General features: G+C 57.5%; 2 protein-coding genes across 2 annotated transcripts in view; one reads left to right on the top strand and one right to left on the bottom strand.

Moving 5' to 3' along the window:
• Positions 1-18655, bottom strand: part of LOC136106166 (ral guanine nucleotide dissociation stimulator-like 1) — a 28392-nt gene extending 9737 nt beyond the window's left edge. Inside the window, exons 1-2 of the mRNA XM_071813642.1 lie at positions 18643-18655; positions 186-290 (exon numbers count right to left, since the gene is read on the bottom strand). Of these exons, the coding sequence (XP_071669743.1) occupies positions 186-290; positions 18643-18655 (118 nt within the window). The remainder of the gene's footprint in view (positions 1-185; positions 291-18642) is intronic.
• Positions 18656-19719: 1064 nt separating this feature from the next.
• Positions 19720-23543, top strand: LOC136106169 (coiled-coil domain-containing protein 81-like). The gene is made up of 4 exons (XM_065846316.2): positions 19720-19852; positions 20524-20585; positions 21085-21241; positions 23533-23543. The coding sequence occupies exons 1-4, from the start codon at positions 19789-19791 to the stop codon at positions 23541-23543; spliced, it is 294 nt and encodes a 97-aa protein (XP_065702388.2). The 5' UTR covers positions 19720-19788.
• The last annotated feature ends 2765 nt before the right edge of the window (positions 23544-26308 follow it).

The raw sequence follows: 26308 nt of genomic DNA, 5'->3' as shown, positions 1-26308 counted from the left end.
CCCGCCCCCATCCCGACCCGCCGCTCGCCCCCCCGGACCCGCCGCTCGCCCCCCCGGACCCGCCGCTCCCCGCCCCGGACCCGCCGCTCCCCGCCCCGGACCCGCCGCTCGCCCCCCCGGACCCGCCGCTCCCCGCCCCGGACCCGCCGCTCCCCGCCCCGGACCCACCGCTCCCCGCCCCGGACCCGCCGCTCGCTCCCCGGACCCGCCGCTCGCCCCCCCGGACCCGCCGCTCCCCGCCCCGGACCCGCTCAGCAGCCTCCGCTCAGCAGCCTCCGCTCGCCCCAGCCCTGTAGCCGGAAATTGCGTCACCGGGAGGGGCGAGCCGAGCGGCGCTGCCGGCAGGACCCCGCCAGAGCTGGCCGATTATTCGCCTGACCCGCCAAATTTTTATACGAAATGTGAATGAGTTGAGCAGTTATTAAAATAACAAAGTCTCTGGCAGCCGTGCCGTCATGGTGGCTCAGTGCAGTGGAAAACCCCCTGAACTGCAGGTCAGCCTCAGCTCTCAGATGAGCTCCTCCCCGCCCTCCGCACCGCTGACCCCGCAGCACAAAGCGCGACCGGCGCGTCCCGCGGGCGGACTCGGTGTCCGCGCTCGTTCGTCGCCTCCTCGCTGGCTGCAGCGGGACTGAGGGGCTGTGGGTTCCAAACCTGCGGTTTGCTGCCCTTGCACAGAGGAGAAGGCTCGGCTGCTGAGAACAGGTTCCGTGTTAAACTCGGCTGAAGAGAAGTTTCTCCTCCTGGGATCTCAGAACAGCAGCAGCTCCAAGGAACTGACAGAGCATGGGCCGCGGGCATTTCTCAGTGTCTGTGCTGAGAGGTTTGATCTGGGCGTTGTTAATGCCAGAAAGAGGTGGAAAGATAAAGAGATAAAGATGACGGGTCGTGCTGCACAGAGTTACAGCATTTTTGCAAATGAGGAACTGAAATACGTAGCTTACGCTTTTTCTATGGATAAACAACATTTAATCCAATTCCTTAACTGTATTCCTTGAACACGTGTTCGTTAGAGCACAAGCCAAACAGCGCTGGGTGCACGGGCGATTCACTCTTTGTACTGGACATTCACATTAACAGTGCTGATAGTGGTTACATCACCAATCCCGTGTCCATTTCAATTTCAATTCCCCTGGTCCTTGGGTTACTCCCCAGGTTCTTTCTCCCGTCCGTGGTCCTTTAACTCAAGAGCCGTGTGTCCACCCTTTCTCTGCAGTCTGAACGGCTGGTTCTGTAGTTAATAAGGCAAGAAAAGGTCCTTCCCATCGTGGGGTCAGAGTTTCCTCTTTCCAGGTTTTAATTAGTACTTTATCCCCAGGTTGTATTTTATGAATCGGAAACCCTAAAGGCAGAGTCTGATTTAAAATCTCTTTCTCCCTTCATTTAGTTCCTGCGACTATAAACTTTATATGCAATTTCAATTAGCTGAGCAATAGTTACATCCCTCAGCTCCTCCCTTTTGTAATTTCTTACACTAATTTCAGATCCAGATCAGTCTGTGCGCAGAACAACACTGACTGCAACACAGCTAACCCAGAATTTCACATTCACATCACTTCCCCCTCTCATTTACTCTCATGTGTACAGATGCATCTGAACGGGGAGCGCGGTGGCACTTTAATAATGGAACCGGTTCTCATTTTGTAATTATCTCCCCGAACAAAATTCTTTTGGTACCAAATATAAACGTGCGAAGTAAAAGGCTGAGCTCAGACACGCAAACCGCACGCCAAGCTCAAATATACAAACAGATCACAATTACATTCATTTAAGACAATATCTCGATTTTAGCCTTGCGCCTTTGGGCCGCTCGCTGCTCAGCCGGGTGGAGGCACCGCTGGGGCTCCTGACAAACAGGGCAGTGCGGCTGGAGCCCCATCGGCACCCGCCCCGCTGCTCCAGCGAGCTGGGCTGGGCAAGGCTTTGATTGGTGTCCATCTGGGTGGTACAACTGTTATCCCAAAACCAGGGGTCTGTACTCGGTGTGCACACGGAAGAAAAGCCACATTTAGTACACCGAGATGAGACACAGTCTGTCAAAAGCAGCACGAAAAACACACGTTCTCACTGTTTTCCCTACACACTACACTGAATTCTAAACAATGTAGCCTTGTATTAACTTTCCAAACATTAACATAATGTGTTTTCCAGTAAAACATAGGCTGTGTTGTAAATCCAAAGCGAGTAATGCCATGGTTTGCACAGTTCTGATGTGAATATTGGTGTTTGTGCCCAGCAACACATTGTATTTCATTGTGAATGCGCCAGAATATTTCCGGTCTGACTTTGTGTTGTACAGATAATGTCAGATTGGTTTTAGATCGTGTGGGTTCAAGGTTTGCACAGCTGAACGTGCTGCCGTGGTCTGCATCTGTCTGTCCAGAGCCGGTAACGTGTATGTTTGTACAGCTTGTGTGTGATTTCTGTTTCTTGCAATAACAATTGTTTGGAGTGTGGTTTTTGCCATTTTCACATTGTATCACTCAGCTCTTGTTTTTCAATGCTTTTTTTTTTGCCTAATGGTTTTTGGAAAAGTTCTCAAAAACCACTGAGAAACCGTTATTGTTAAACTTGGTGCTGTTTCTTACTTGTGACCTGGGGCTTCAAAGAAATACCCAAACCAATACATTCCATATGTTTGGAAGACAGTTCTGTGCAGCTAAATGATTCCTTTTCTTGTCCTTAAATACTTGGGCATTTGTACTAAAACTGTGTAACAGGAGTGATATTGTTGGGGCACCTCTGAGTGTAAGTTTGTCTTGAATAGATTGCCATGAATTCAGACGCTGCTGCTCCACAAAGTGATGTTCTGAAGTTCTGCATTTGATCTTTTCACTTCATCTGATGAAGCAGTGGAGTTTAATCGTTTGTCTGCAAATGAAACTCCCTAAAAGGCAGTGTACGGGGAACCTGCGGCAGGGAGCTCCTGATTCCCACCTGACTCCTCCAAAGGCCTCTCTTAAAAGTGAACAAAAGCCAACAAAAGCTGCGGCCCCTCCCTCCTGGGCCACTGCGGTGGGCGCCTCCCCTGAGACCGCAGGAAGGTCCAGGCTCCTTGTCCTGAGTGGTCAGGGCATCGCTGGCAGGTGGCACCTGCTCGCCTGCTCAGGGCCACTCTTGGGTGCCTTCATGGCCCAAAATTCCTGGGGATGCCACAGGGCCACCCACTTTTTCCTCGCAGAGGGCACCAGTGCCCAGGAGGCCTGGACATAGAGGTGGGCAGGGAAATGGAGATAGGCTGGTGTCGAGGGTTAAGATTGCGGGGTGACAATCAAACCCTGGCAGATGTGTTGTCAACCTCCTCTCCCCCCCACTTCCCCCTTTTGCCCCTCCCTCTCCCCCCTTCCCACTCAGGGCAGGCGATCGGGAGGGGAAGAAGCACAGAGGGGAGAGAGTTGGAAAAGTTAAAGATGTTTTACTGATGCTACTGATAAGAATAGAGAAAATAATACAAATATACAAAACCAATCTTGAAACTCTCAGCAACTGCAGAGCAGGCACCCAAAGTCCTGGATTGGACTCTGCAGCCAACCGGAGCTGGATTCAGTCTGTCACTGGCCTCAGTTCGCAGGGACGACCAGCAAGGTCCTCTCCTAATGTCAGCCATGAGCAGAAGGGAAGGAAAAAGGGAAAAGGGAAGGAAAAGGAACGAGATCCTCGTGATCTCCCGCTTTTATATGAAGTATTCACGTGAATGGAATGTTATTCACAGTTGGTCAGTCTCTCGGTCACCAGTTTCTCGTTGCCCCTCTCGCGAGATGTCCATCCGTGCTTATCAATAAGTTTCCATTACATTGCTGGGTTTGCCAAAACATGTGTTGGGTTCTCCAGGAAAATGCAGCTGATATGAAGCTTGAGCTGACAGGCAAATTCACTACAAGAGAAACTTGTTTTTAACAAAACCAGGACCCCAGGGCCCAAGTGACAAGGGGGGTCCCCACGGTGCCACGATGAGCCCTGGGGACAAGGGGGTACCCCGGATGTCACAATGGGCCATGGGGACTACGGGGGGTACCCAGGATGCCACAATGAGCCCTGGGGACAAAGTGGGGTCCTGGGAAGTCACAATGGGTCCCAGTGACAAAGGGGGTGTCCATGGTGCCACAATGGGCTCTGGGGACAAAGCGGGGTCGCCAGGATGTCACAATGGGCTCTGGGGACAATGAGGGGTCCAGGGACACCACAATGGGCCCTGGGGACAAAGGGGTTCCCCAGGATGTCACAATGGGCCCTGGGGACAGAGGGGTCCCCTGAATGTCACAATGGGCCCTAGGGACAAGGAGGGTCCTGGGATGTCACAATGGGCCCAAGTGACAAAGGGGGGTCCCCAGGATGTCACAATGGGCCCTGGGGACAAGGAGGGTCCTGGGATGTCACAATGGGCTCTTGGGACAAAGGGGGTCTACACCGTGTAACAATGGGCCCTGGGGACAAAGCGGGGTCCCCAGGATGTCATAATGAGCCCTGGGGACAAAGGGGGTTCCCACGGTGTCACAATGGGCCCTGGGCACAAAGGGGGTCCCCAGCATGTCACAGTGGGCCCTGGGGACAACGGGGTGTCCTGGGACGTCACAATGGGCCCTGAGGGCAAAGCGGGTCCCCAGGATGTCACAATGGGCTCTGGGGACAAAGGGGGCTCCCAAGGATGTCACAATGGGCCCTGGGGACAAGGGTTGTCCCACCCTGTCACAATGGGCCCTGGGGACAAAGGGGGTTCCCATGGTGCCACGATGGGCCCTGGGGAAAAGGGGGTCTCCAGGATGTCACAATGGGCCCTGGAGACATAGAGGGGTCCTGGGATGTCACAATAGGCCCTGGGGACAAAGGGGGTCCCCAGCATGTCACAAAGGACCCTGGGGACAACGGGGTGTCCTGAAACGTCAAAATGGACCCTGGGGACAAAGTGGGGTCCTGGGATGTCACAATGGGCCCTGCGGACAAGGGGGGGTGCCCAGGGTGTCACAATGGGCCCTGCGGACAAAGTGGAATCCTGGAATGTCACAATGGGCCCTGGGGACAAAGGGGGTCCACATGATGTCACAATGGGCCCTGGGGACAATGGGAGGTGCCTAGGGTGTCACAATGGGCCCTGAGGACAAGGGGGGGGCCCATGGTGTCACAGTCGGTCCCCAGTGACAAGCGAGTTCCCCATGTTGTCCCAACAGGCCCTGGAGACAAAGGCGGGTCCTCTGAATGTCAGAATGGGCCCTGGTGACAAAGGGGGATCCCATCCTGTCACAATGGCCACTGGGGACAATGGGGGGTCCTGGGATGTTACAATGGGTCCTGAGGACAAAGCGGGGTCCCCATGGTGTCACAATGGGCACTGGGGACGAGGGGGTCCCCAGGATGTCACAATGCGCCCTGGGGACAATGGGGGTCCTTGGATGTCACAATGGGCCCTGGGGACAAAGGCTGCTCCTTAGGATGTCACAATGGGCTCTGGGGACAAAGTGGGGTCCTTGGATGTCACAATGGGCCCCAGTGACAAAGGGGGTCCCCATGGTGTCACAATGGCCTCTGGGGACAAAGGGGGTGCCCTGGATGTCACAATGGGCCCTGGGGACAAGAGGGGTCCCGACGGTGTCACAATGGGCCCTGGGGACAAAGGAGGTCACCCAGAATGTCACAATGGGCCCCACTGACAAGGGGGGTCCCCACGGTGTCACAATGGGCCCTGGGGAAACAGGGAGTGCTGGGACGTCACAATGGGTCCTGGGGACAAAGGGGGTCCCCAGGATGTCACAATGGGACCGGGGGACCAGAAGGAATCCCCACGGTGTCACAATGGGCCCTGGGGACAATGGGGGTCCCCACGGTGTCAGAACGGGCCCTGGGGACAAAGGGGAATCCTGGAATGCCACAATGGGCGCCAGTGACAAAGGCGGTCCCCATGGTGCCACAATGGGCCCTGGGGACAAAGGGGGGAGCCCATGGTGTCATAAGGGGTGCCCAGTGACAAGGGGGGTCCCCATTGTATCATGATGGGCCCTGGGGACAAAGGGTGTCCCCAGGATGTTACAATGGGCCCTCGGGACAAGGGGTGTTCCCAGGATGTCACAATGAGCCCTGGGACAATGGCGGTTCCTAGGATGTCACAATGGGCCCTGGAGACAAAGGGGGGTCCCCAGGATGTCACAATGGGCCCTGGGGACAATGGGGGGTCCTGGGATGTTACAATGGGTCCTGAGGACAAAGCGGGGTCCCCATGGTGTCACAATGGGCACTGGGGACGAGGGGGTCCCCAGGATGTCACAATGCGCCCTGGGGACAATGGGGGTCCTTGGATGTCACAATGGGCCCTGGGGACAAAGGCTGCTCCTTAGGATGTCACAATGGGCTCTGGGGACAAAGTGGGGTCCTTGGATGTCACAATGGGCCCCAGTGACAAAGGGGGTCCCCATGGTGTCACAATGGCCTCTGGGGACAAAGGGGGTGCCCTGGATGTCACAATGGGCCCTGGGGACAAGAGGGGTCCCGACGGTGTCACAATGGGCCCTGGGGACAAAGGAGGTCACCCAGAATGTCACAATGGGCCCCACTGACAAGGGGGGTCCCCACGGTGTCACAATGGGCCCTGGGGAAACAGGGAGTGCTGGGACGTCACAATGGGTCCTGGGGACAAAGGGGGTCCCCAGGATGTCACAATGGGACCGGGGGACCAGAAGGAATCCCCACGGTGTCACAATGGGCCCTGGGGACAATGGGGGTCCCCACGGTGTCAGAACGGGCCCTGGGGACAAAGGGGAATCCTGGAATGCCACAATGGGCGCCAGTGACAAAGGCGGTCCCCATGGTGCCACAATGGGCCCTGGGGACAAAGGGGGGAGCCCATGGTGTCATAAGGGGTGCCCAGTGACAAGGGGGGTCCCCATTGTATCATGATGGGCCCTGGGGACAAAGGGTGTCCCCAGGATGTTACAATGGGCCCTCGGGACAAGGGGTGTTCCCAGGATGTCACAATGAGCCCTGGGACAATGGCGGTTCCTAGGATGTCACAATGGGCCCTGGAGACAAAGGGGGGTCCCCAGGATGTCACAATGGGCCCTGGGGACAATGGGGGGTCCTGGGATGTCACGATGGGCCCCAGGGACAAATGGGGTCCCCATGATGTCACAATGGGCCATGGGGACAAAGGGCGTAGCTTGAATGTTACAATGGGCCCTGGGGACAAATGGGGTCCCCATGGTGTCACAATGAGCCCTGGGGACAAAGTGGGGTCCTGGGATGTCACAATGCGCCCTGGGGACAAAGGGGGGCCCATGGTGCCACAATGGGCCCTGGGGACAAATGGGGTCCCCAGGATGTCACAATGAGCCCTGGGAACAAGGGGGGTCCCCACGGTGTCACAATGGGCCCTGGGGACAATGTTGGGTCCCCAGGATGTCACAATGGGGTCTTGGGACAAAGGGGGTCCCCAGGATGCCGCAATGGGCCCTGGGGACAAAGTGGGGTCCTGGGATGTCACAATGGGCCTCAGTGACAAATGGGGTCCCCATGGTGCCACAATGGGCCCTGGGGACAATGGGGGGTCCTGGGATGTCACGATGGGCCCCAGGGACAAATGGGGTCCCCATGGTATCACAATGGGCCATAGAGACAAAGGGGGTCCCTTGAATGTCACAATGGGCCCTGCGGACAAGGGGGGTCGCCACGGTGTCACAATGGGCCCCGGGGACAAGAGGTCCCCTGAATGTCACAATGGGCCCTGTGGACAAAGTGGGGTCCCCAGGATTTCACAATGGGCCCTGGGGACAATTTGGGGTCCTGGGACATCACAATGGGGCCTAGGGACAAAGGGGGTGCCCAGGATGTCACAAAGGGCCCTGAAGACAAGGGAGGGTCCTCATGGTGTTACAATGGGACCTGGGGACAATGGGGAGTCCTGGAACGTCACAATGGGGCCTAGGGACAAAGGGGGTGCCCAGGATGTCACAAAGGGCCCTGAAGACAAGGGGGGGTCCTCATGGTGTTACAATGGGACCTGGGGACAAAGTGGGGTCCTCACAGTGTCACAATGGGCCCTGCAGACAACGGGGGGGTCCTGGGACATCACAATGGGCCCTGGGGACAAGGGGGGGTCCCCATGGTGTCACAATAAGCCCTGGGGACAAAGGGGGGTCCCCACGGTGTCACAATGGGCCCTGGGGACAAAGTGGAATCCTGGAATGTCACAATGGGCCCCAGTGACAAATGGGGTCCCCATGGTGCCACAATGGACTCTGGGGACAAAGGGGAGGTCCCCATCGTTTCACAATGGATCCCCAGTGACTTGGGGTGTCCACATGGTGTCACGATGGGCCCTGGGGACAAAGGTGGGTCCCCTGCATGTCACAATGGGACCTAGGGACAAAGTGGTTCCCTAGGATGTTACAATGGGCCCTGGAGACAAAGGGGGGTGCCCTGAATGTCACAATGGGCCCTGGGGACAATGGGAGGTCCTGGGATGTCACAATACGCACTGGGGACAAAGGGGGGGTCCCCATGGTGTCACAATGTTTCCCCAGTGACAAGTGGGGTACCCATGGTGCCACTATGGGCCATAGAGGACAAGGGGGGGTCCCCACGGTGGCACAATGGGCCCCAGTGACAAAGGGGGTTCCCATGGTGTCACAATGAGCCCTGGGGACAAAGGGGGTCCTGGGACAACACAATATGCCCTGGCGATAAGGGGGGGTCCCCAGGATGTCACAGTGGGCTCTGGGGACAAAGGGGTTCCCCACAGTGTCACAATGGGTCCTAGTGACAAAGGGGGGTCCCCTGGATGTCACAATGGGCCCTGGGGACAAAGGGGGTCCCCACGGTGTCACAATAAGCCCTGGGGACAAGGGGGGGTCCCCAGGATGTCACAATGGGCCCTGGGGACAATGGGGGTCTCCATGGTGCCACAATGGGCCCTGGGGACAAAGGGGGTCCCCAGAATGTCACAATGGGGCCTGGGGACAAAGGGGTTTCCCCATGGTGTCAAAATGGGTCCACAGTGACATGGGGGGTCCCCATGGTGTCAGAATGGGCCCTGGGGACAAGAGGGTCCCCAGGATGTCACAATGGGCCTCAGGGACAATGGGGGGTCCCCAGGATGTCACAATGGGCCCTGAGGACAAGGGGGGGTCCCCATGGTGTCACAATGGGTCCCCAGTGACAAGAGGGGTCCCCATGGTGTCACAATGATCCCTGGGGAGAATGGGGGGTCCTGGGATGTCACAATGGGTCCCCAGTGACAAAGGGGTCCCCACCCTGTCACAATGGGCCCTGGGGACAAATGGGGTCCCCAGGATGTCACAATGGGCTCTGGGGACAATGGGTGGTCCTGGGATGTCACAATGGGCCCTGGGGGCAAAGGGGGTCCCCACAGTGTCACAATGGGCCTTGGGGACAAGGGGGGTCCCCAGCCTGTCACAATGGGCCCTGGGGACAAAGGAGGTCACCCAGGATGTCACAATGGGCCCCAGTGACAAGGGGGGTCCCCACGGTGTCACAATTGCCCTGGGGACAACGGGCAGTCCTGGGATGTCACAATGGGCCCTGGGGACAAAGGGGTTCCTAGAATGTCACAATGGGCCCTGGGGAGAAGACGGGGTCTCCACGGTGTCACAATGGGCCCTGGGGACAAAGCGGGGTCTCCAGGATGTCAGAATGAGCCCTGGTGACAAGGGGGGTCCCCACCCTGTCACAATGGGTCCTGAGGAGAAGAAGGGGTCCCCATGGTGTCACAATAGGCCCTGGGGACAAAGATGGGTTCCCTGAATGTCACAATGGACCCTGGGGACAGAGGAGGTCCCCAGGATGTCACAATGGTTCCCCAGTGACAAGGGGGGTCCCCATGGTGCCAGTATGGGCCCTGGGGACAAGGGGGGCTTGGTAGGGCAGGATTTGGGGGTGGAAAGTTTAGGGGGTAGGGCTGGGGGTGCAGGATTTGGGGGTGAAGGGGTTGTGGGGTGCAGGGTTCTGGGGTGCAGGGTTTGGGAGATCGGGACGTGGGGCTGGAGGATTTGGGGGTGCAGGGTTTGGAGCAGCAGGATCTGGGGGTGCAGAGTTGGGGGTAGCAGGGTTTTGGGGAGCAGGGTTTCGGGGTCAGGATTTAGGGGGACAGGGTTTGGGGGGCAGGGCTGGGAGGGATGATTTTGGGGTGCAGGGTTTAGGGCAGCAGGATCTTGGGGTGAAGGGGTTTGGGGTGAAGGGTTGGGTAGGACAGGATTTGGGGTGCAGGATTTTAGGGTGCAACTTGTGGGGAGCAGGATTTGGGGTACAGGGTTTGGGGGTGCAGGGTTTAGTGGTGCAGGGTTTGGGTGCAGGTCTTGGGGAGGCAGACTTGGGGGTGCAGGTTTTTGGAGTTAAGGGATTTGGGGGTGCAGATTTTGGGTGTTCAGGCCCTGGGGGTGCAGGATTTGGGGATGTAGGTTTTGGGGGGCAGGGCTTAGGGTTTCAGTATCTTGGGTTGAAGAGGTTTGGGGTGAAGGGTTGTGTACGGCAGGATTTGGGGGTGCAGGGCTTTGGGCTGCAGGTTTGGGGGTGCAGGGTTCGCATGTTCAGGACCCGGGGGTGCAGGATTTGGGTTTGCAGGTTTGGGGAATTTTGGGGTAAAGGATTTGGGGTGCAGGGTTGGGGGACGCAGGATCTGAGGGTGCAGTGTTTGGGGTGCAGAGTTAGGGGCTGCAGGATCTGGGGTGCAGGGTTTGGGGGGCACTGTTTTGGGGGGAAGGATTTGCGAGATGCAGGGTTTAAGGGTTTAGGATTTGGAGGTGTCGAATTTTGGGGTGCAGGAGGTGTGGGGTTTGGGGTTGCAGGATTTGGGGGAGAATGGTTTGGGGGTGCAAGACTTGAGGGTGCAGGGTTTGGGGGTTTGGGACATGGGGCTGGAGGATTTGGGGGTGCAGGATTTGGGGTGCAGTGTGTGGGGGTGCAAGATCTTGGGGTGTACGAGCTTTGGGTGTGGGATTTGAAGGACAATGATTTGGGGGTGCAGGGATTGGGGGTGTAGGGTTTTGGGGTTGCTGCGTTTGGAGATTCGGGATGTGGAGGTCAAGGATTTAGGGGTACAAGGGCTGGTTGCAGGATGTGGGGTACAGGGTTTGGGTGCAGGATTTGGGGTGCAGGGTTTGAAGTGCAGGGCTAAAGGGGGCAGGATATGGAGGTGCAAGATTTGGTGGTCTGGGGTACTGGGGTGCAGGGTTTTGGGGTGCGGGATTTGGGGGTGCAGGTTCCATGTCTTTAGGAACTGGGGGGGAGGGTTTTTTGGTGCGGACTTTTGAGTGCAAGTTTGAGGGGCCTTGATTTTGGGGTGCATGGTTTGGGGGGCAGGATTCCGGGTGTAAGGTTTTGAGGTGCAGGACTTGGGGGCGCAGGTTTCACACGTTAAGGAACTGGGGCTGCAGAGGTTGGGGGTGCAGCGTTGTGGGCTGCAGGGTTGAAGGGTGCAGGATTTAGGGGTACAGGTTTTGGGGGTGCAGGAGCTGGGGGTGCAGGCTGTAGGGATCAGAATATGGGGGTGCAGGATCTGGGGTGCAGGATCTGGGTGAGCAGGCTGTTGGGGCACAGAACCTTGTAGTTCAGCGTTTAGAGGCAGGATTTGGGGTGCAGGGCTTTGGGGTGAGGGGTCAGGGGTGAGGGGTCAGGTGTTCAGCACCTGGGGGTGCAGGACTTGGGAGTTGGAGGATTTGGGGGTGCAGGGATATGGGGTGCAACCTGTGGGGTGCAGGGTTTTGGGCATAGGGTTTTGGGGTGCAGAGTTTTGGGGGGGAGGATTGGGGGAGCAGGGTTTTGGGGTGCAAGGTTCAGTGGTGCAGGGTTCTGGGGGTGCAGGGTTTAGCGCCAGAATTGGGGGTGCAGGGTTTGGGATTGCAGGGTGTTGGGGGAAGGATCTGGGGGTACAAGATTTGGGGTAGCAGGGTTTTGGGGAGCAGGGTTTCGGGGTCAGGCTTTAGGGGGACAGGGTTTGGGGGGCAGGGCTGGGAGGGATGATTTGGGGGTGCAGGGTTTACGGCAGCAGGATCTTGGGGTGAAGGGGTTTGGGGTGAAGGGTTGGGTAGGACAGGATTTGGGGTGCAGGATTTTAGGGTGCAACTTGTGGGGGCAGGATTTGGGGTACAGGAGGTTGGGGGTGCAGGGTTTGGGGGTGTAGGATTTAGTGGAGCAGGGACTGGGGGTGAAGGTCTTGTGGAGGCAGAATTGGGGGTGCAGATTTTGGGTGTTCAGGACCTGGGGGTGTAGGATTTGGGGATGTAGGTTTTGGGGGGTAGATTTTGGGGTGCTGGGTTCGGGACATGGGTCTGGAGGATTTGGGGGCGCAGGGTTAAGGGGTTTAGGATTTTGGGGTGCACAGTTTAGGGTGCACGTTCTGGGCATGTATGATTTGAGAGTGCAGGGCTTTGGGGTACAGGATTTGGGGTGCAGGGTTTTGGGGTCAGGATCGGGGGGTGCAGGGTGTTGGGGAGAAGGATTTGGGGGTGCAGCATTTTGAAGGGCAGGGTTTGGAGGAGGGAGGGTTTGGGGGTGAAGGATTTGGTGGTTCAGGTTTTGGGGGTGCAGTGTTAAGGGGGTGGAGGATTAGGGGTGCAGGATTTGGGGGTTCAGGATTTGGGGGTGCAGGGTATGGGAGGGAAGGATCTGGGGCTTCAGGATTTGGGGGTGCAGGGCTTTGGGGTGAGGAGTTGGGAGTGCAGGGTTCAGGACTTGGGGGCTGGAAGATTTGGGGGTTGGAGGATTTGGGGGTGCAGGGTTGGGTAAGGAAGGATCTGAGGGCACAGGGTTTGAAGTTTCAGGACTTGGGGTGCAGGATTTGGGGGTACAGGATTAATGGGTGCAGGGTGTTTGGGGAAAGGATTTGGGGGTGCAGGGTTTTGAAGTGCAGGGTTTAAAGGGGCAGGATATGGGGTGAACGATTTGGGGGTGCACATTTTTGGGGTGTGTAACATTTGAGAGTGCAGGGATTTGGGGTGAGCGATTTCAGGGTGCCGGGTTTGGGGGGGAAGGATCTGCGGGTGCAGGGTTTGTCAGTGCATTGATTGGGGGTCAGAATTTGAGGGCGCAGGGTTTGTGGGGCAGGATTTTGGGTGCAGGGTTTGGGGAGCAGGATCTGGGGGTGATGGATTTGGGTGACAAGGTTTCACAGGCGGGCTTTGGGGGAGCAGAGTTCAGGGGTGCAAGGTTTTGGGGGACAGGTTTGGACATAAAAGATTCGGGGGCGAATGGTTTGGGGGAACGATTTGGGGGTGCAGGATTTCGGGGTGCAGTATTTGGGGTTGCAGGTTTGGGGGGTGCAAGTTGTGGGGCGGCAGGATATCGGGTATAGGGTTCTGGGCTGCAGAGTTTGGGGGTGCAGGATTTCAACGTGCAGGGTTCTGGGGTGCAGTATCTGGGGGTCCAGGGTTTGGCAGTGCATTGGCTTTGGGGGTTGAAGGATTTGGGGGTGCAGGGTTTGGGGATGCAGGATTTGGGGGTGCAGAGTTAGGGGGCAGGATCTTCAGTGCAGGGCTTCAGGGCACAGAACTTGGTGGTGCAGGATCTGGGGGCGCAGGTTTTCGGTGGGGAATTTGGGGGTGCAGGGTGTTGAGGAAGGATCTGGGGGTGCAATATTTGGGCTTTAAGGGTTTAGGGGGGCAGGATCTGGCAGTGCAGAGTTTGGGGACAGGACCTGGGGGTGCAGCGATTGGGGTTACAGGTTTTGGGGGTGCAGGGTGGAGGGAATCGTTTGAGGTGCAGGGTTAGGAGAGTGCAGGATTTCTGGGTGCAGAGTTTGGGGTGCCGGGTATGGGGCAGCAGGATCTGGGGGTGCAGGTTTTGGGGGTTCATTCGTTTGGGGGGAGGATCTGGGGGTGCAGGGTTTAAGGGTTCAGGATTTGGAGGTGTAGGGTTTTGGGGTACAGGGTTCTGGGTTGAGGTTTTGGGGTGAAAGATTTGGGGGTGCAGTGTTAAGGGGTGGAGGCTTAGAGGTGCAAGATTTGGGGGTGCAGGGTGTTCGTGTGTCTGATTTGGGAGTGCAGGGTCTGGGGGTGCAAGATCCTGGAATTCAGGATCTGGGGGTTCAGGATTTGGGGCTGCAGGGTATGGGAGGGAAGGATCTGGGGCTTCAGGATTTGGGGGTGCACTGTTTGGGGTGCAGGGTTTAGAAGTCAGGTCTAAGAGTGCAGAGTTTGGGGTGCAGAGTGTGGGGTGCACAGGACTGGGGCACAGGATTTGGGGGTGCGGGGTTTCAGGGTTCAGGATTTGGAGGTGTGGAGTTTTGGGGTGCAGGGGATAGGGGTGCAGGGTGGTGGGGGTGAGAGATTTGGGTGCAGGATTTGGGTGCAGGATTTGGGGGTGCAGAGTCTTGGGAGGCAAGGACCTGGGGCTGCAGGATTTGGGGGTTCAGTGTATAGAGCAGCACAATCTTGGGGTGCAGGGGTTTGCAGTGAAAGGTTTGGTAGGGCAGGATTTGGGGTGCAGGATTCTGGGGTGCTGGGTTTGGGGTACAGGATTTGGTGTTGCAGGGATGGGGTTGAAGGGCTTGGGTTTCCAGGCCTTTGAGGTGCAGGATTTGGAGGTGCAAGGTTTGGGAGGGAATTCTTTGGGGTGCAGGGTTTGAGGGCAGGGTTTAGGGGTGTAGGGTATAGGACGGAAGGATTTGGGAATGCAGGGTTTGGGGTGCAGGTTTCGGGGTTCAGGAAGGTAGGGAGGGCAGGATTAGGGGGTGCAAGGTTTCAGTTGTAGGGTTTAGGGGTGCAGAGTTTTGTAGGGCCGAATTTGGGGGTGCAGGATTTGGGGTGCAGGGTTTGGGAAGACAGGATCGGGGTGGAGGATTTGGGAGTGCAGGATTGAGGGGCAGGGTTTTGGTGCAGGGCTTGGGGTCAGGATCTGGGGTGCAGGGTTTGGGAAGAGTATTTTGGGGTGCAGGATTTTGGGTGCCGTGTCTGCCGGGCAGGTTTGGGGTGATCACTGCTGATCCGCACACACTCGCTCTCTCTGGTATTCACCTCCACTCCTGCTCCTCCACCTCCCCACTGTTCTCTCCATCTCCTCTCTTCTCGTTCCCACCACACTCTGCACACAGACCCGACCACTGAGAATGTTCCAGAACACGCTGATCCAAACCCCGCTGGGACCTCCGGGCTCCATGGCAATGTGAAAATTGAGTGTGCCACAGAATCCCTTTGGGTGTCAAACACCTTGAAGGTGCTGGAGTCCAAGCACAACCCCCCGGCACTGCCCACGGCCCTCAGGAGCTCCTGTGGAAACCCCTCCAGGGATGGCGGCTCCAGCCCTGCCCTGGGCAGCCCGTTCAGTGCCCGACAGCCCTCGCTGGGAGGAACAGCTCCCAGGCTCCAGCCAGAAGCTCACCCGGTACCGCTGGGGCCGTCTCCTCTCCTCCTGCCGCTCGTTCCCGGGCAGAGTCCCCGAAGCCCGCTCTCCGGGCGCTCTGCGGGCGGCTCCTGGCCCGGCCGCCCCCCGCACTCCCGCTCTGGCTCCGCCCCAAGGCTCAGGCGGGAACGGCCGCTGCGTCCCGCCCGGCCAATCGCAGCTCGCCGCCTCAGCCCCGCGCGCCGCCGGCCGGTGGCCCCGCCCCCTCATCCCCCATCCCCTCAGGACCCGCTGGTGCTGAGCGCGGAGCTGCTGGCGCCACTCGGAGAGGCTCCAGGGGGCACCCCCAAAGGCGATGGAGCCCTGCCCTGTTGGGCAGAGGGGGAGGACCTGAGACAGCCCCTGCCCTGTCGCTGTCGGGCACCGCTAGGGGACCGAAAAGATGACGAGGGTTGGAGGCGAGTTCCAGTTCGGCGCCACGGGCATCCTGGGAAAAATAGGCAGGCTGACCCAGAAAGGTACAGTGACCGAGAAGAGCTTAGCTGAGAGAAAATCACTGAAAGAGACCCGGTCTGGTTTGTGACATAACCAGGACACCCCCAAATTGTGTACTTTGCCCAAAAAATGGGCCCCAAAAATGCTTTTTCCCCATAAAAATGGGTTCCCCGCAAAACTGAGTGTTTTCCCCCAAAAATGGACCTCAAGTATTGGAAGTATTGGTTTTTTTCCCAAAACAATGGGTCTTGTTCCCTCCAGAATGGGTACTACCCCACGAAAAATGGGACTGAAAATGGGTGTTTCATTCCAAAAATGTGTCCAAAAAATGGTGTTTGCCCACAAAATGTGGGCCCAAAAGTTGTTTTTCCCCCCCCAAAAAAATGAGTGCACCCAAAACTGTGTGCACCCTCCAAAAATGGGTCCAAAGATGGGTGTTTCTCCCCAAATATGGCCCTAAAATTGGGGTTTTCTCCAAAATATGCACTTGTTTCTAATAAAAAAATGTGTTTCCTCTGAAAAAATGGATCAAAAAATGAGTGTTTCCCCCAAAAAGGTTATAAATTTTTTTGCAAATTTGCCAAGTTTGGGCAAAATTACGGATTTTCTTGTCAAGATTTGTAGATTTTGGCTCAAAATTGCAAGGTTTTGGGGCAAGATTTGCAATTGGGGGGGAAATTAGTATTTTGAGGCAAGATTTGCGCATTTTTTGGTTAAATTACAAATTTATTTGCGAGAGTTTGGAAGATTTGCAATTTCTTTTTGGCAAAACTACTCAGTTTGGGGGCGTTATTGTGCAAGATGATGAGAGAGGTTCTCCTGCCCCCCTGCTCTGCCCTGGGGAGACCACCCCTGGAATGTTGTGTCCAGTTCTCCCTCAGCTCCAGAAGGACAGGGAACTGCTGCAGAGAGCCCAGCGCAGCCACCAAGATGCTGGAGGGAGTGGAGCATCTGCCGTGTGAGGAAAGGCTGAGGGAGCTGGGGCTCTGGAGCTGGAGAAGAGGAGACTGAGGGGGGACTCATTCCTGGGGATCAATATGGAAAGGGGGGTGTCCCGGAGGCACCCCAGGTTCGTTTAAGGGACAACAGGGTCCAAAACAACTTCTGTTAAACCAGTGAGAAACAGGGTTTTAGCATCCAAAAGTGACTCGAATACAGGTTCGGATACCAGTTGAGGAAAATGATGAAGGGGCAGCAACCAATACGACAGGCGGTGCACAGAGTGCATGCACGTGGCTTCACCAAAACAGTGCCGGAGCCGTCCCTGAGTCCGGGAGGAGTCCGCACTTGCCTGAACACGGTGTGGGGTTATTTTGAAGAGATACACGTGCTGTAGTGAGTACGGAAAGTGCACACTCGCGATTCTGCGAGGGTAAATTTACAATACACTCGCAATCCTGCGAGGGTTAATACACGTGCAGATGTGCACGGAAAGTTACACGTGCTTGTGCGGAAGCAGGGGAGGAAAATACACCCGCGATTGTGCGGGGAAATAATTGATACACGTGCTTGTATTAAGCACGGAAAGTACGCGTGCAAACGTGCACGGTGTTACAGACGATCACGATAAACAGCACGCACCCGTCGGAATAAATTGCTTAGAATTTATTGCTGCAAGCGGGCAAAAGAGCGCTGGGCGGCCGGGGAGCCTGCGCTGCACCACGGCGCCTTTCCAGGAGCGGCCAGCTTGGTTACATGTGGTAAAGGATTACATAGTCATGGTTATTCCAGGAACGCCTATACACATTCATAACTTTTCCTCGAAAAGGCCGTTCTTATTAAAATGAGTTCCAAGGAATTATATCTATAGTCTTCAGCTCTGGCTCCTTCCTGTTGCGCCTGCGCAGTGTCTGCGGGTGGTCACGGGCGGGGGTCTTTTGGATGAAGGCTGCGGTCCGTTCTTTTGTGCATTTCTTATCCTTGGCCTAGCACGCTGGGTTTGGCCAGGGCTCCAAGGCCTTGAGCTGGTTTTCCTCCCGCTTTGTGCTGAAGACCCCGTTATCCTGTTCACAGAAGGATGCAACTGGGCCCTTCTCTCTGTCAGTCTCTTCCTGAATGTTCTGCAGGGTACGCTAAATTAGGCTTTTACACATATCTGTGGAACAAGTTTTTTACAAAGACTACGTACAGGTTGCATTGTTTAATGGCAGCATATACTAATATCACACGCTCAGGTTTCACAGCCACTGATAACATATCCATTTAGACCGGTTTGATTAACAAATATATCGTTAAGTCTATTACAGTCCCTAACCCCAGGAAAAATACACCCACGTGTTTAGAGAGAAATTATCTTACGGATATACGCTTGCCTGAATCTGGCAAGGAATTCTTCAAGAAAATCCACAGGTCCACAAGGCAGAAAGGCCGGGGCACTGCCTGTGCGGCCCCAGGGATGGGTCCCCAGCTTGGTGACCTGCAAACCACGTTTTTGTGCAGACGGGGAGGAATGGGGACTGAATCATTGTTAGGGAGGACGAGACAGGAGGGTGCTGGGGACCCGAAGGGTTCTGAGAAAAGGATTGTCAGCGTTGTGGCGATGAGGAACGATTCACACAGACGCAGACGGGGCGCACAGGCACAGAGTTCTTGTTGGCAGCAAGAGCAGAGCCGGGCAGAGCTGAGCTCTCTTTTATTAACGGTTCTCCATTTATAGATTTACAGGGATGAGCTTGGGCTAAGAGGTTAGACAAATGACTTTGTTCAATAATTGTTATTCTAAACACACCACACTCCTATTGTGACTGGTTTCAGTCACGTTCCCATGCGTATCTTGTGGGCGGCGTTCCGACCCACTCGTTCACACGCCCAGGCCCAACATTCACACATCGCACACACGGGGGTGGTTTTCTGACCCGATATTGTTCTCACCGGTCTGGGCCATCACGTCTTACACCCATAGAAAACATACTTCTGTGTAATCTGTCCAAGGCCCTTTAGCTGGAACCGCACACCCTGCCATTCCCGCAAGAGTTATCGACCCTGAGCCCTTCGACGGCCCGTGGGACCAGGCGGGCGGCCTGGAGCCAGGCGACCTGTGGCACGGAGCGTTAATGAGCCCTAGGGCACCGCGAGTGCTGCTGCATGGACCAGGCCTCTCTCCTGGGAACACCAAGGGAGCAGCGGCCATCCATCACCACCCTGTTTGGTTCGGCAGCCTGAACCCCCTCCCCGAGTTTGGCAACGGCACCCCCCTCAGCACCTTCAGCAAATCAGAGCAGTCCTCTCCATGGCACTGGGAACCGTGAGCAGCGGGAGCTGCAGCGGGACCCGTGTGGGAGCAGGTCCGGTGCTGCCGGGGCCGGTGGGAGAGGGGTGCAGCCGGCTCCAAAGCCGGTGTGAGCAGCCATCGCCTGCCCAAGCTGCGCCAGGCAGGGCAGCCGCGCTCCCCGCTGCAGACACGTTGGGTGAGAGGGGCAGGAAGAAGCGGGAAAGGGTGGAAGGAAGCCCATCGGCGCTTGCAGCCCGGTGTCCCCATGTGGGGACATGGCAGGGGTGGCCTGGGGAAACCCCTCCCGCTCAGGACACAGTGGGGTGGGGGCAGCTCCCGGAAGCCCCTGCCCACTGCAGAGCCCCTGGCAGGGCCTGGGGGGAGGGTGTGTGCAGCCCCTCTGTGACACGGTCCGGGGTCACAGTGGGACAGCCACACGTCACAGTGGTGACAGCCCCCCTGTCCCTGTCGTGACCAGCGTCTGCCCCACTCACCCGGTGAGGCCGAGTGGACTCCAAGTGCTGAGAGCTGCTCTCGCACCGCTCTGCTCTGGAGTAGCTGCTCTGCAGTGAGGAGGAGAAGGCGGAGAGAGGGAGCACGACAGCACCAAGGAGGGTGAAGGGTGGAGAAGGAGAAGGAGGAGGAGGAGGAGAGAAAAAGAAGGAGGAGGAGGAGAAGGAGAAGGAGAAGGAGAAGAAGGATCAGGAGAAGAAGGAGGAGGAGAAGGACGAGGACAAGGAGAAGCAGTAAAGCCATTGTCCAGCCACTCTCTGCAGTTGTTGACTTGAAGCAGGAGTGGAACTAAGATGGCAAGACAGCTCTTCTTGCAGCCTCACCTGAGCCCAACTATTGAGAAGCTGGAGCGTTATGGTAAGGCCTTCAGGCCCAATTTCACATGTGTGTCTGGGTCAAGGACATCTCTGAAATCAGGCATGGAAATCCGAGGGCTGTGGGGGGTGGTTGCTCAGGAGTGGCGAGTGCAAGGAGGGACCTGCTTGACCATCCCAAAGGGCTGAGGGGCTGATGTGGCAGCCAGGGCTCCTGGTTCCCTCCCTGACGTGGCCCCTGCCTTCCTGGGGCAGCCCAGGCAGAAGCCCCTGACCCCAAGGGGCTGCCCTTGCCTGGCGCTGGGCATTGCCCACGCTGAGCTCACGTCTGAATGGAAGAGCTGAAGGTGCTCGTGGGCCACGTGGGCTCTGTGTGTTCAGAGATGTGACCCGGCAAAACTGGCCCCTGCTGGGGAGACACCAGGGCCTGCCCTGAGCCTCCGAGAGCCGTGTGGAGCGCAGCCCCGTGCCCCCGCGGGCAGGGCAGAGCACTGCCGGCTTCCCGTGGGAGTGGGTCACACCCTGGAGAGCTGCACCCGCAAGGAAAGGAGCCCCTTGGAGGCAGCATGAGGTGTCCCTTGGTTCTTGCCGGGCTGGAGAGAGACCACCTGAAATGCCTGAGTGAAAGATGCATCGCTCCTTGGACAGGAGTGGGCCGAATGGTCTTGAGCTTGCTGCCTCAGAGCATGACGGGTCTTTCCCTTGTTCTTCCAGAGTTCGCTAAGATTTGGGCCAGCACATCGTATCACCTCAGCCTGCAGCTGGCTCTCCACCAGGTGGGCCTCACCTCCTTCTCCCCTCACACCCTGATGAACGCTGATCAAGTCCTGACAGCCCTTTGCCATCGGGTGCAGCTGTTCTTCCCCTCCGTTGAAAGCAGGAGCAACGCCCCAGCACAACACTGCAATGCACACCGTGACATGGACACCTTCTCTGTCCATTCAGATGTACAAGAAGGTCCCCCCGTCAGAGTTGCATGTGAAAACCTGGAAGCCTGGGACACATCTGGATTTATTCCAAGCGTGGGAACCCCCTGCCTTCTATCTGATTGAGCCAGAGGGTGTTTGTCAGCTTTCCCTCACCTATTTGGTTCTTCGTAGCTGAAGCGGGGTGCGAGGGAAAAGCGCAGCCCCTGTTTGTGTTCTCCCAAGGAGCCCATCTTGCTCCTTTGTACCTCAGGCCAGGGCAGGGCACTAAGCACCATCAGCCTCCTCTGACAAGTCACCCGTCTGCCCCTCCAAGGCTTCTTCCCATCCGCCATCTCCTCTGTTCCAGGCTGTCCGCATTCCCGGAATCGGGACTTTTGCGGTTGTCACGAAGCGAGTAGCCCTCAGCGAGCAGGATCTGGTGATCGTGGAGAGACCCGTGTTTCAACCTGAAAAGGCTGTTGCGCAGGACCGTGAGCTCCGCTGTGCTTGCACAGACTTTCCTGGTGAGCAGCGTGAAAGCGGCGCTGGCCTTGAGCAGGGTGGGAGGGGTGCTGTGCTCTCCAGAGGTGACTGAGGGGAGCACCAACCACCCACCGCGGCCCTGCCAAGAGCTCCACTCGACAAAGCCGGCCGGCTGTGGAAGGACCCTGCCCAGCTGTTTGTTTTAAAGAATCACCAGAGGACAATGCAGCTAAGAGCGCACTCTCTTTGTCCTGCTTCAACAACAGGGTCCCTCACAGCTTCCTTGGTGTGGTGTCTTCTGGTTCCATGATGCTTCAACTCTTGCTCCCCCTTTCCGCTGCTCTAGACCTCGTCCAGGCAAATGCCGGGGCTCTTCCAGCTCCCTCAGCCTCCTTGCACGGGGGAAAAGCAGGGGAAACCCAGGGGGGAAAGACGGTTCCTTCCAAAAGCCACTGGCGGGACACCTGCGCCTTCTGGTCACTGCTGCCTTTGGGGCAGCTGTTGTGGGACCCCGGGGAGCACCAGGAGCTTGGGGCTGTGTTTGGGGTGCGTTTCTCTCTAAAGACAACGACAGCACCGAGTGTGGGCTGGCACCCTCCAGCTGCCCTGGGACCTGGCGCCTATCTCCCCACTTTGTCCCGCAGTCACTCTTCTTCCCACCAAGTGCCTAAGACTCTTTGTTTCCCTTTCTGTATCAGAGAAGCCACCGCTGTCTGCTCTGCACCTCACTGTCCGCTTTAAGAGGAAGGGACAAGCCGAGCGTCTCCTCAGAGGCGCTGGCCCAGCCAGACAGCCCAGCACCAAAGTGTTGCCCGAGGGCCCGGAGGCTGCAGACCTTTGATTGTAGCCTGCCCAGCAGGTCTGCAAGCTCATGTGTTCCTCTTCTCTCGTCTTTCAGGCCACCAAGATTTCGAGCAACTGCCGTATGCTCAGATAGCCTCAGAGAACGCTGTCTCTGAGGGCACCGTGCAGCTCTACATGGAAAGGACCACGCACCTTTTCCATGCCTGCGTAGAGAACGGGCAGAACGTTGCCATCATCTGGAGGGACGTGGGCATGCTGATTGTCCAGGGAAAAGACGTGAAAATGAGATTTTACTTAGACTTTCTGGAAAGGCTGAATGGCGCTGGCAAGATGCTGCAAGCTCTTCTCGAGGTAGGATTTTCACTTTCTCAGCGCCACTCCTGCTGCTTCTGAAATGCTTTCTGGGGGCTGCTTTCCCCTGGCCGGCCATGCCTCGTTCAGCCCCTGGGCTCCTGGAGCTCTAGAGCACAGCAGGCTCTCTGCAGAGCACCTCCCTGGCGTGCAATGGCCTGGCTTTGCAAGAGCCGCCCCCAGAGGAGCTGCCCTTTGCGAGAAAAGGCCGGCGTTGATGGCGGGGAGCGCTGCGTGCCCCACTCTGGGGGCCGGGAGCAGAGGCACAGGCAGAGCAAGGCTTGCTGAGCCCAGAGCCCTTGGGCGGCTCTGGCTCTTTGCTGGCGCTGGGCTGAGGCGGAGCGAGCAGCCGGCCCTTCCCAGCGTCCGCTCCTCCCGTCATCCGCCTCTGTCCTCGTTGCAGATGCCGGAGATGAGGGACTCGGTCATCTCACGCCATGACACCGCTGCTTCCCAGACCTCTTCTGGACGTGTTGTCGTCCTGCCATGGTACGTTTGACTTCACTTGGAGGAACGGGGGACAGTGGCACGGCTTCTGCATCTGTCCTGCTGTGGGCCTAGAGACGCATTTAGGCAACATTTCCCGCTACGTTTCTCCTGCTCCTTTTCTTTCCTCTCTGGGAGAGACTGCTCTTAGGTCTGGAAACGTTAATCTGCAAGGCTCTACAAGGAACTCGGAGGGCAAGATCAGAATTCAAAGGCGTCTTAGAAAACCAGAGCACTAGATAATACTCTGCTCTCCATGTGCGCGATGAGCAGAGTCATTTCCCCAGCAGCAGCAAGGGGGTTTTGTGGGAGGACGGCCATTCTCAGGGAAGGATGGAGAAACGCGGGCACAGGCTGACGGGGCCTCTCCCGGCACTGGAGCTTCTGCTGCGTCCTTCCGGGTTGGGCTGCGGTGGGAAACAACGTGGTGTCCTTTCTTCAGCCTGCTGCCTTCTTCCTCTGCCAGGTACCAACTTGAGACCGTGCCCAAAGTGCCAGCGCTGATAGACCTGAACGGATGTGTGAAGGGAAAAGGTGATGGCCTGTGGTGTGAACCTGCCCCAGCAGCAAATCTGTGTGCACGGGACCAAGGCAGAAACCCCAGAGCCGGGTTCCCTTGAGATAAATGATTCCCCTCCCCAGAATGACTCCTGGACAGCACCAGTATCTCCCATGGAACCCCCCATTTCAGCACACAGATGAGAGAAAGCCATGCAAACAGTCTTCCCCAGGGAATAATGGTGCACTGTAGGCATGGGGCGTTGGATGAAAAAACAGTGTCAGAAAAGGCCTAAGACCTCCCAGGAAACATGGCTTTCCCCCAAAGGGATGAAAAGGACCACCTTCCCCAGTGTTACCACAGCCCTGAGCAGACCCGCACGTCACTCTCCTTGGAACTGGCACACGAGTGGCACCCGGTTCCCAGAACAACACCGAGATGCTGTTCTGAAGAACCGTCTCCTTTCCCGTTTCTAGAGGATGCTGCCGGGAAGCGCCTCCTCCGTCGAGCCAGGCTTCCTCCACATCGGTTACCTGCCCTGACTGTGACGCTGGAGCAGGGTCAGAAAGCCGAGGGGAGTGAGCCTCGCGCCAGGTGAGACACTCGCATAAACGGGTGAGCGTGGCCCCCTGCTCCGGTCTCTGTGGGAGCGAGACGTTTCTCCCGGAAACACCCCACGTGCGCTTTGCCCACGTCCCACTGACTCATGGTTTCTTGCTCATGGCAGTGTCTGCAGCTTCTTGGCAGACTCTGCTGGCACCACCATTTCTTTCTTCCCTTCCGATGTGCAGATGTCTTGAGTAGCCAAGTGCAAAGGCTCGTTCCAGGAGCAGAAGGTCATTTTGGCTTTCCCTTCAGGTTGAAATGAGCCTGGCCTTCCTGTTTGCTGAGAACAGAGTTCTGCAGTTAGTTACTGCAGAGGATTGCCCTGAGCAACCAGGAGCCTCTTCTGCGCTGACGCCTGTCTTACGGAGAGCTCAGTGGCAGGATGGCTTTTCCGTGGGGTCGCGTCCTCCTCCCTTTGACACTGTGTCCCCAGCGCCCAACCTGCCCGTACAGGGCGTAGCGCTATCTCCGGGCACAGGACCCTGTTCCTCTGGGTGCTCCAGCAAGAGAGGGCCGAGACCTGGGCATCCTGGGTTGCAGGGGGGCTGTTGGGCACATCCGAGGCTGAGAGCTTGGGGTCTTCTCTGTGCCTGGGGACTTGATCACAAGGATGTGAGCAGAGCCCGTTCTGCTGCAGAAGCAGGTGCGCCACCTGGAAGCACAGGATGCAGAACCAGCTCCTCCTGCGCTCCTGCCAACACGCCCTGTTGTGTCTTTGCAGGCAGCTACCGGTCATCCAGAGGAGCTGCTTGAAGGAAAAGGAGGAGAAAGGAAAGCTACCGCCTCTGGTTGCCCCCAGAGAAGTGGACTTCATAGCCAGAGCCATTGAGAGGAGAGAAAAGGTACCCGACACCGGATGCTGCAGGAGCACATCCTACTGGACTGTAGAGTAGCGTTGCTCCACACACGCCAGCGCTCACAAGATTCTTCACTGGGTGTTCACGGGACCACTGACCGGTTGCTTTGGTGTTTGCTTGGAGAGAGGCGGGTCACTGTCAGTTGAGAATATACTTGTCACTTCCAGTAGCCTGGAAACACCCCCAGAGCCCTCACGTGGGGCTGTTTCTGTCGGCCCGGTGGCTGCAGGGCTTGTCTGGGCTCGCCAGCTGCCGGCTGGTTTGTAGCCCGGTGGTGGCTGATCTCCCTGGTCATCCCAGACGGGCTCCTCGGTGGAGCCTGCGGGAACCTGGGAGCAAACCAGCGTGGACAGCGAGGCAGAAGAGAAGGGAGGGAAGGGAGGGAAACAGCTCAGCCGTGGCAGGACAGACTAATGCTGCCTGCTATTGCATTTCATTCGGCCTCCAGAATAAACGGCAGAAGAAGAAAGAGGAGAAGCTTCCACAGTATATCCAGAAATTCCTGGAAGGAGAGGAAAAGAAGAAAAAAGAGGCGGCGGTAGGGGAAAAAAGTAAACGGCCGTCAGCCGGAGCAATGACGGCAAAGGCCGAGGCAGAAAAGGAGACACCCGGTGTGGAAGGAGAGGCAGAAAACCCAGAGGAGATGCAGAGGAGCCAGGTACTTGGGATTCCTGCAGAAGAAGAGCACTTTCTCCCGCGGGGCGGCTGAGACCGCAAAGCACCTCTGGCACCCAAGCCGTCACAGCAGCGTTGCTGCAGCAGAGCCGGGCGGGTGATGCTGCCCTTCCTGAGCAAGAAGGGGGACACAGAGTTGCAGTGAAACCCTGGTGACACTCAGAGGTCACCCCAGGGCCTGCTGAGCTCCTTCTCCCGATTCTCCCTGTCCCCTGTGGTCCATCCAGAAGTGTTCTGGGGTCTGCGTGCTGGGAAGCAGCACCCTCCGGGTGCGGGGCTGTTGTGTGAGAGTCTCCTCCTGTGCAGGAATCCAGCTCCCCCGAGTGCTCCTCAGACAGCTCCCCGAGCAGCGTGGAGTCAGACGAGTCCAGCTGTGACCTGCTGGAGATCAGGACCATTATGGAGGACTGGGAAGAGGCCGGAGAAGAGCCCCCCACAGTCCCTGAGGACAACAGCGTCCCCCCGAAGCGGTACGAGTGTGCCCGCTCCAGCCGAGCCCTGGGGCCGTGGGGGGTGAGCCAGAGGTGGTGGGTACAGGGAGCCAACCCCCGAGCCACGGGGCTGCACAGGGCGCCCGGGGATTTCTGCAGCCACGGGAACGGGCTGGGTTAGACCCCACGGCAGGGGCCAGAGCAGGGGCTTGAAACCCCTCCTGCCTCCAGGGGGCTGTGGGGCAGAACGTGGCCGCATGGCTGTGGGGCTGAGTGTGGGAAGAGGCAGGACGGTCCCAGCTGCAGGGTCAGGGAGACTTTGTCCTTGCTGTTGCAGGAGCCTTTCCCCACGGACAGACCGGGCCCTGCGGGAGGTGGTGACCTGCATCCTGGGGCAGG

The sequence above is a fragment of the Patagioenas fasciata genome, chromosome 11 (assembly GCF_037038585.1).
Source record: "Patagioenas fasciata isolate bPatFas1 chromosome 11, bPatFas1.hap1, whole genome shotgun sequence".
NCBI classification, from domain to species: domain Eukaryota; kingdom Metazoa; phylum Chordata; class Aves; order Columbiformes; family Columbidae; genus Patagioenas; species Patagioenas fasciata.
This window is presented reverse-complemented; position numbering and strand designations above follow the sequence as displayed.

Coding starts and splice junctions, on each gene's coding strand:
- LOC136106169 (XM_065846316.2), top strand. CDS start 19,789: ATGGCAAGACAGCTCTTCTTGCAGCCTCACCTGAGCCCAACTATTGAG. Junction 19,853..20,523: donor TGAGAAGCTGGAGCGTTATG/GTAAGGCCTTCA, acceptor TTGTTCTTCCAG/AGTTCGCTAAGATTTGGGCC. Junction 20,586..21,084: donor TGCAGCTGGCTCTCCACCAG/GTGGGCCTCACC, acceptor CCTCTGTTCCAG/GCTGTCCGCATTCCCGGAAT.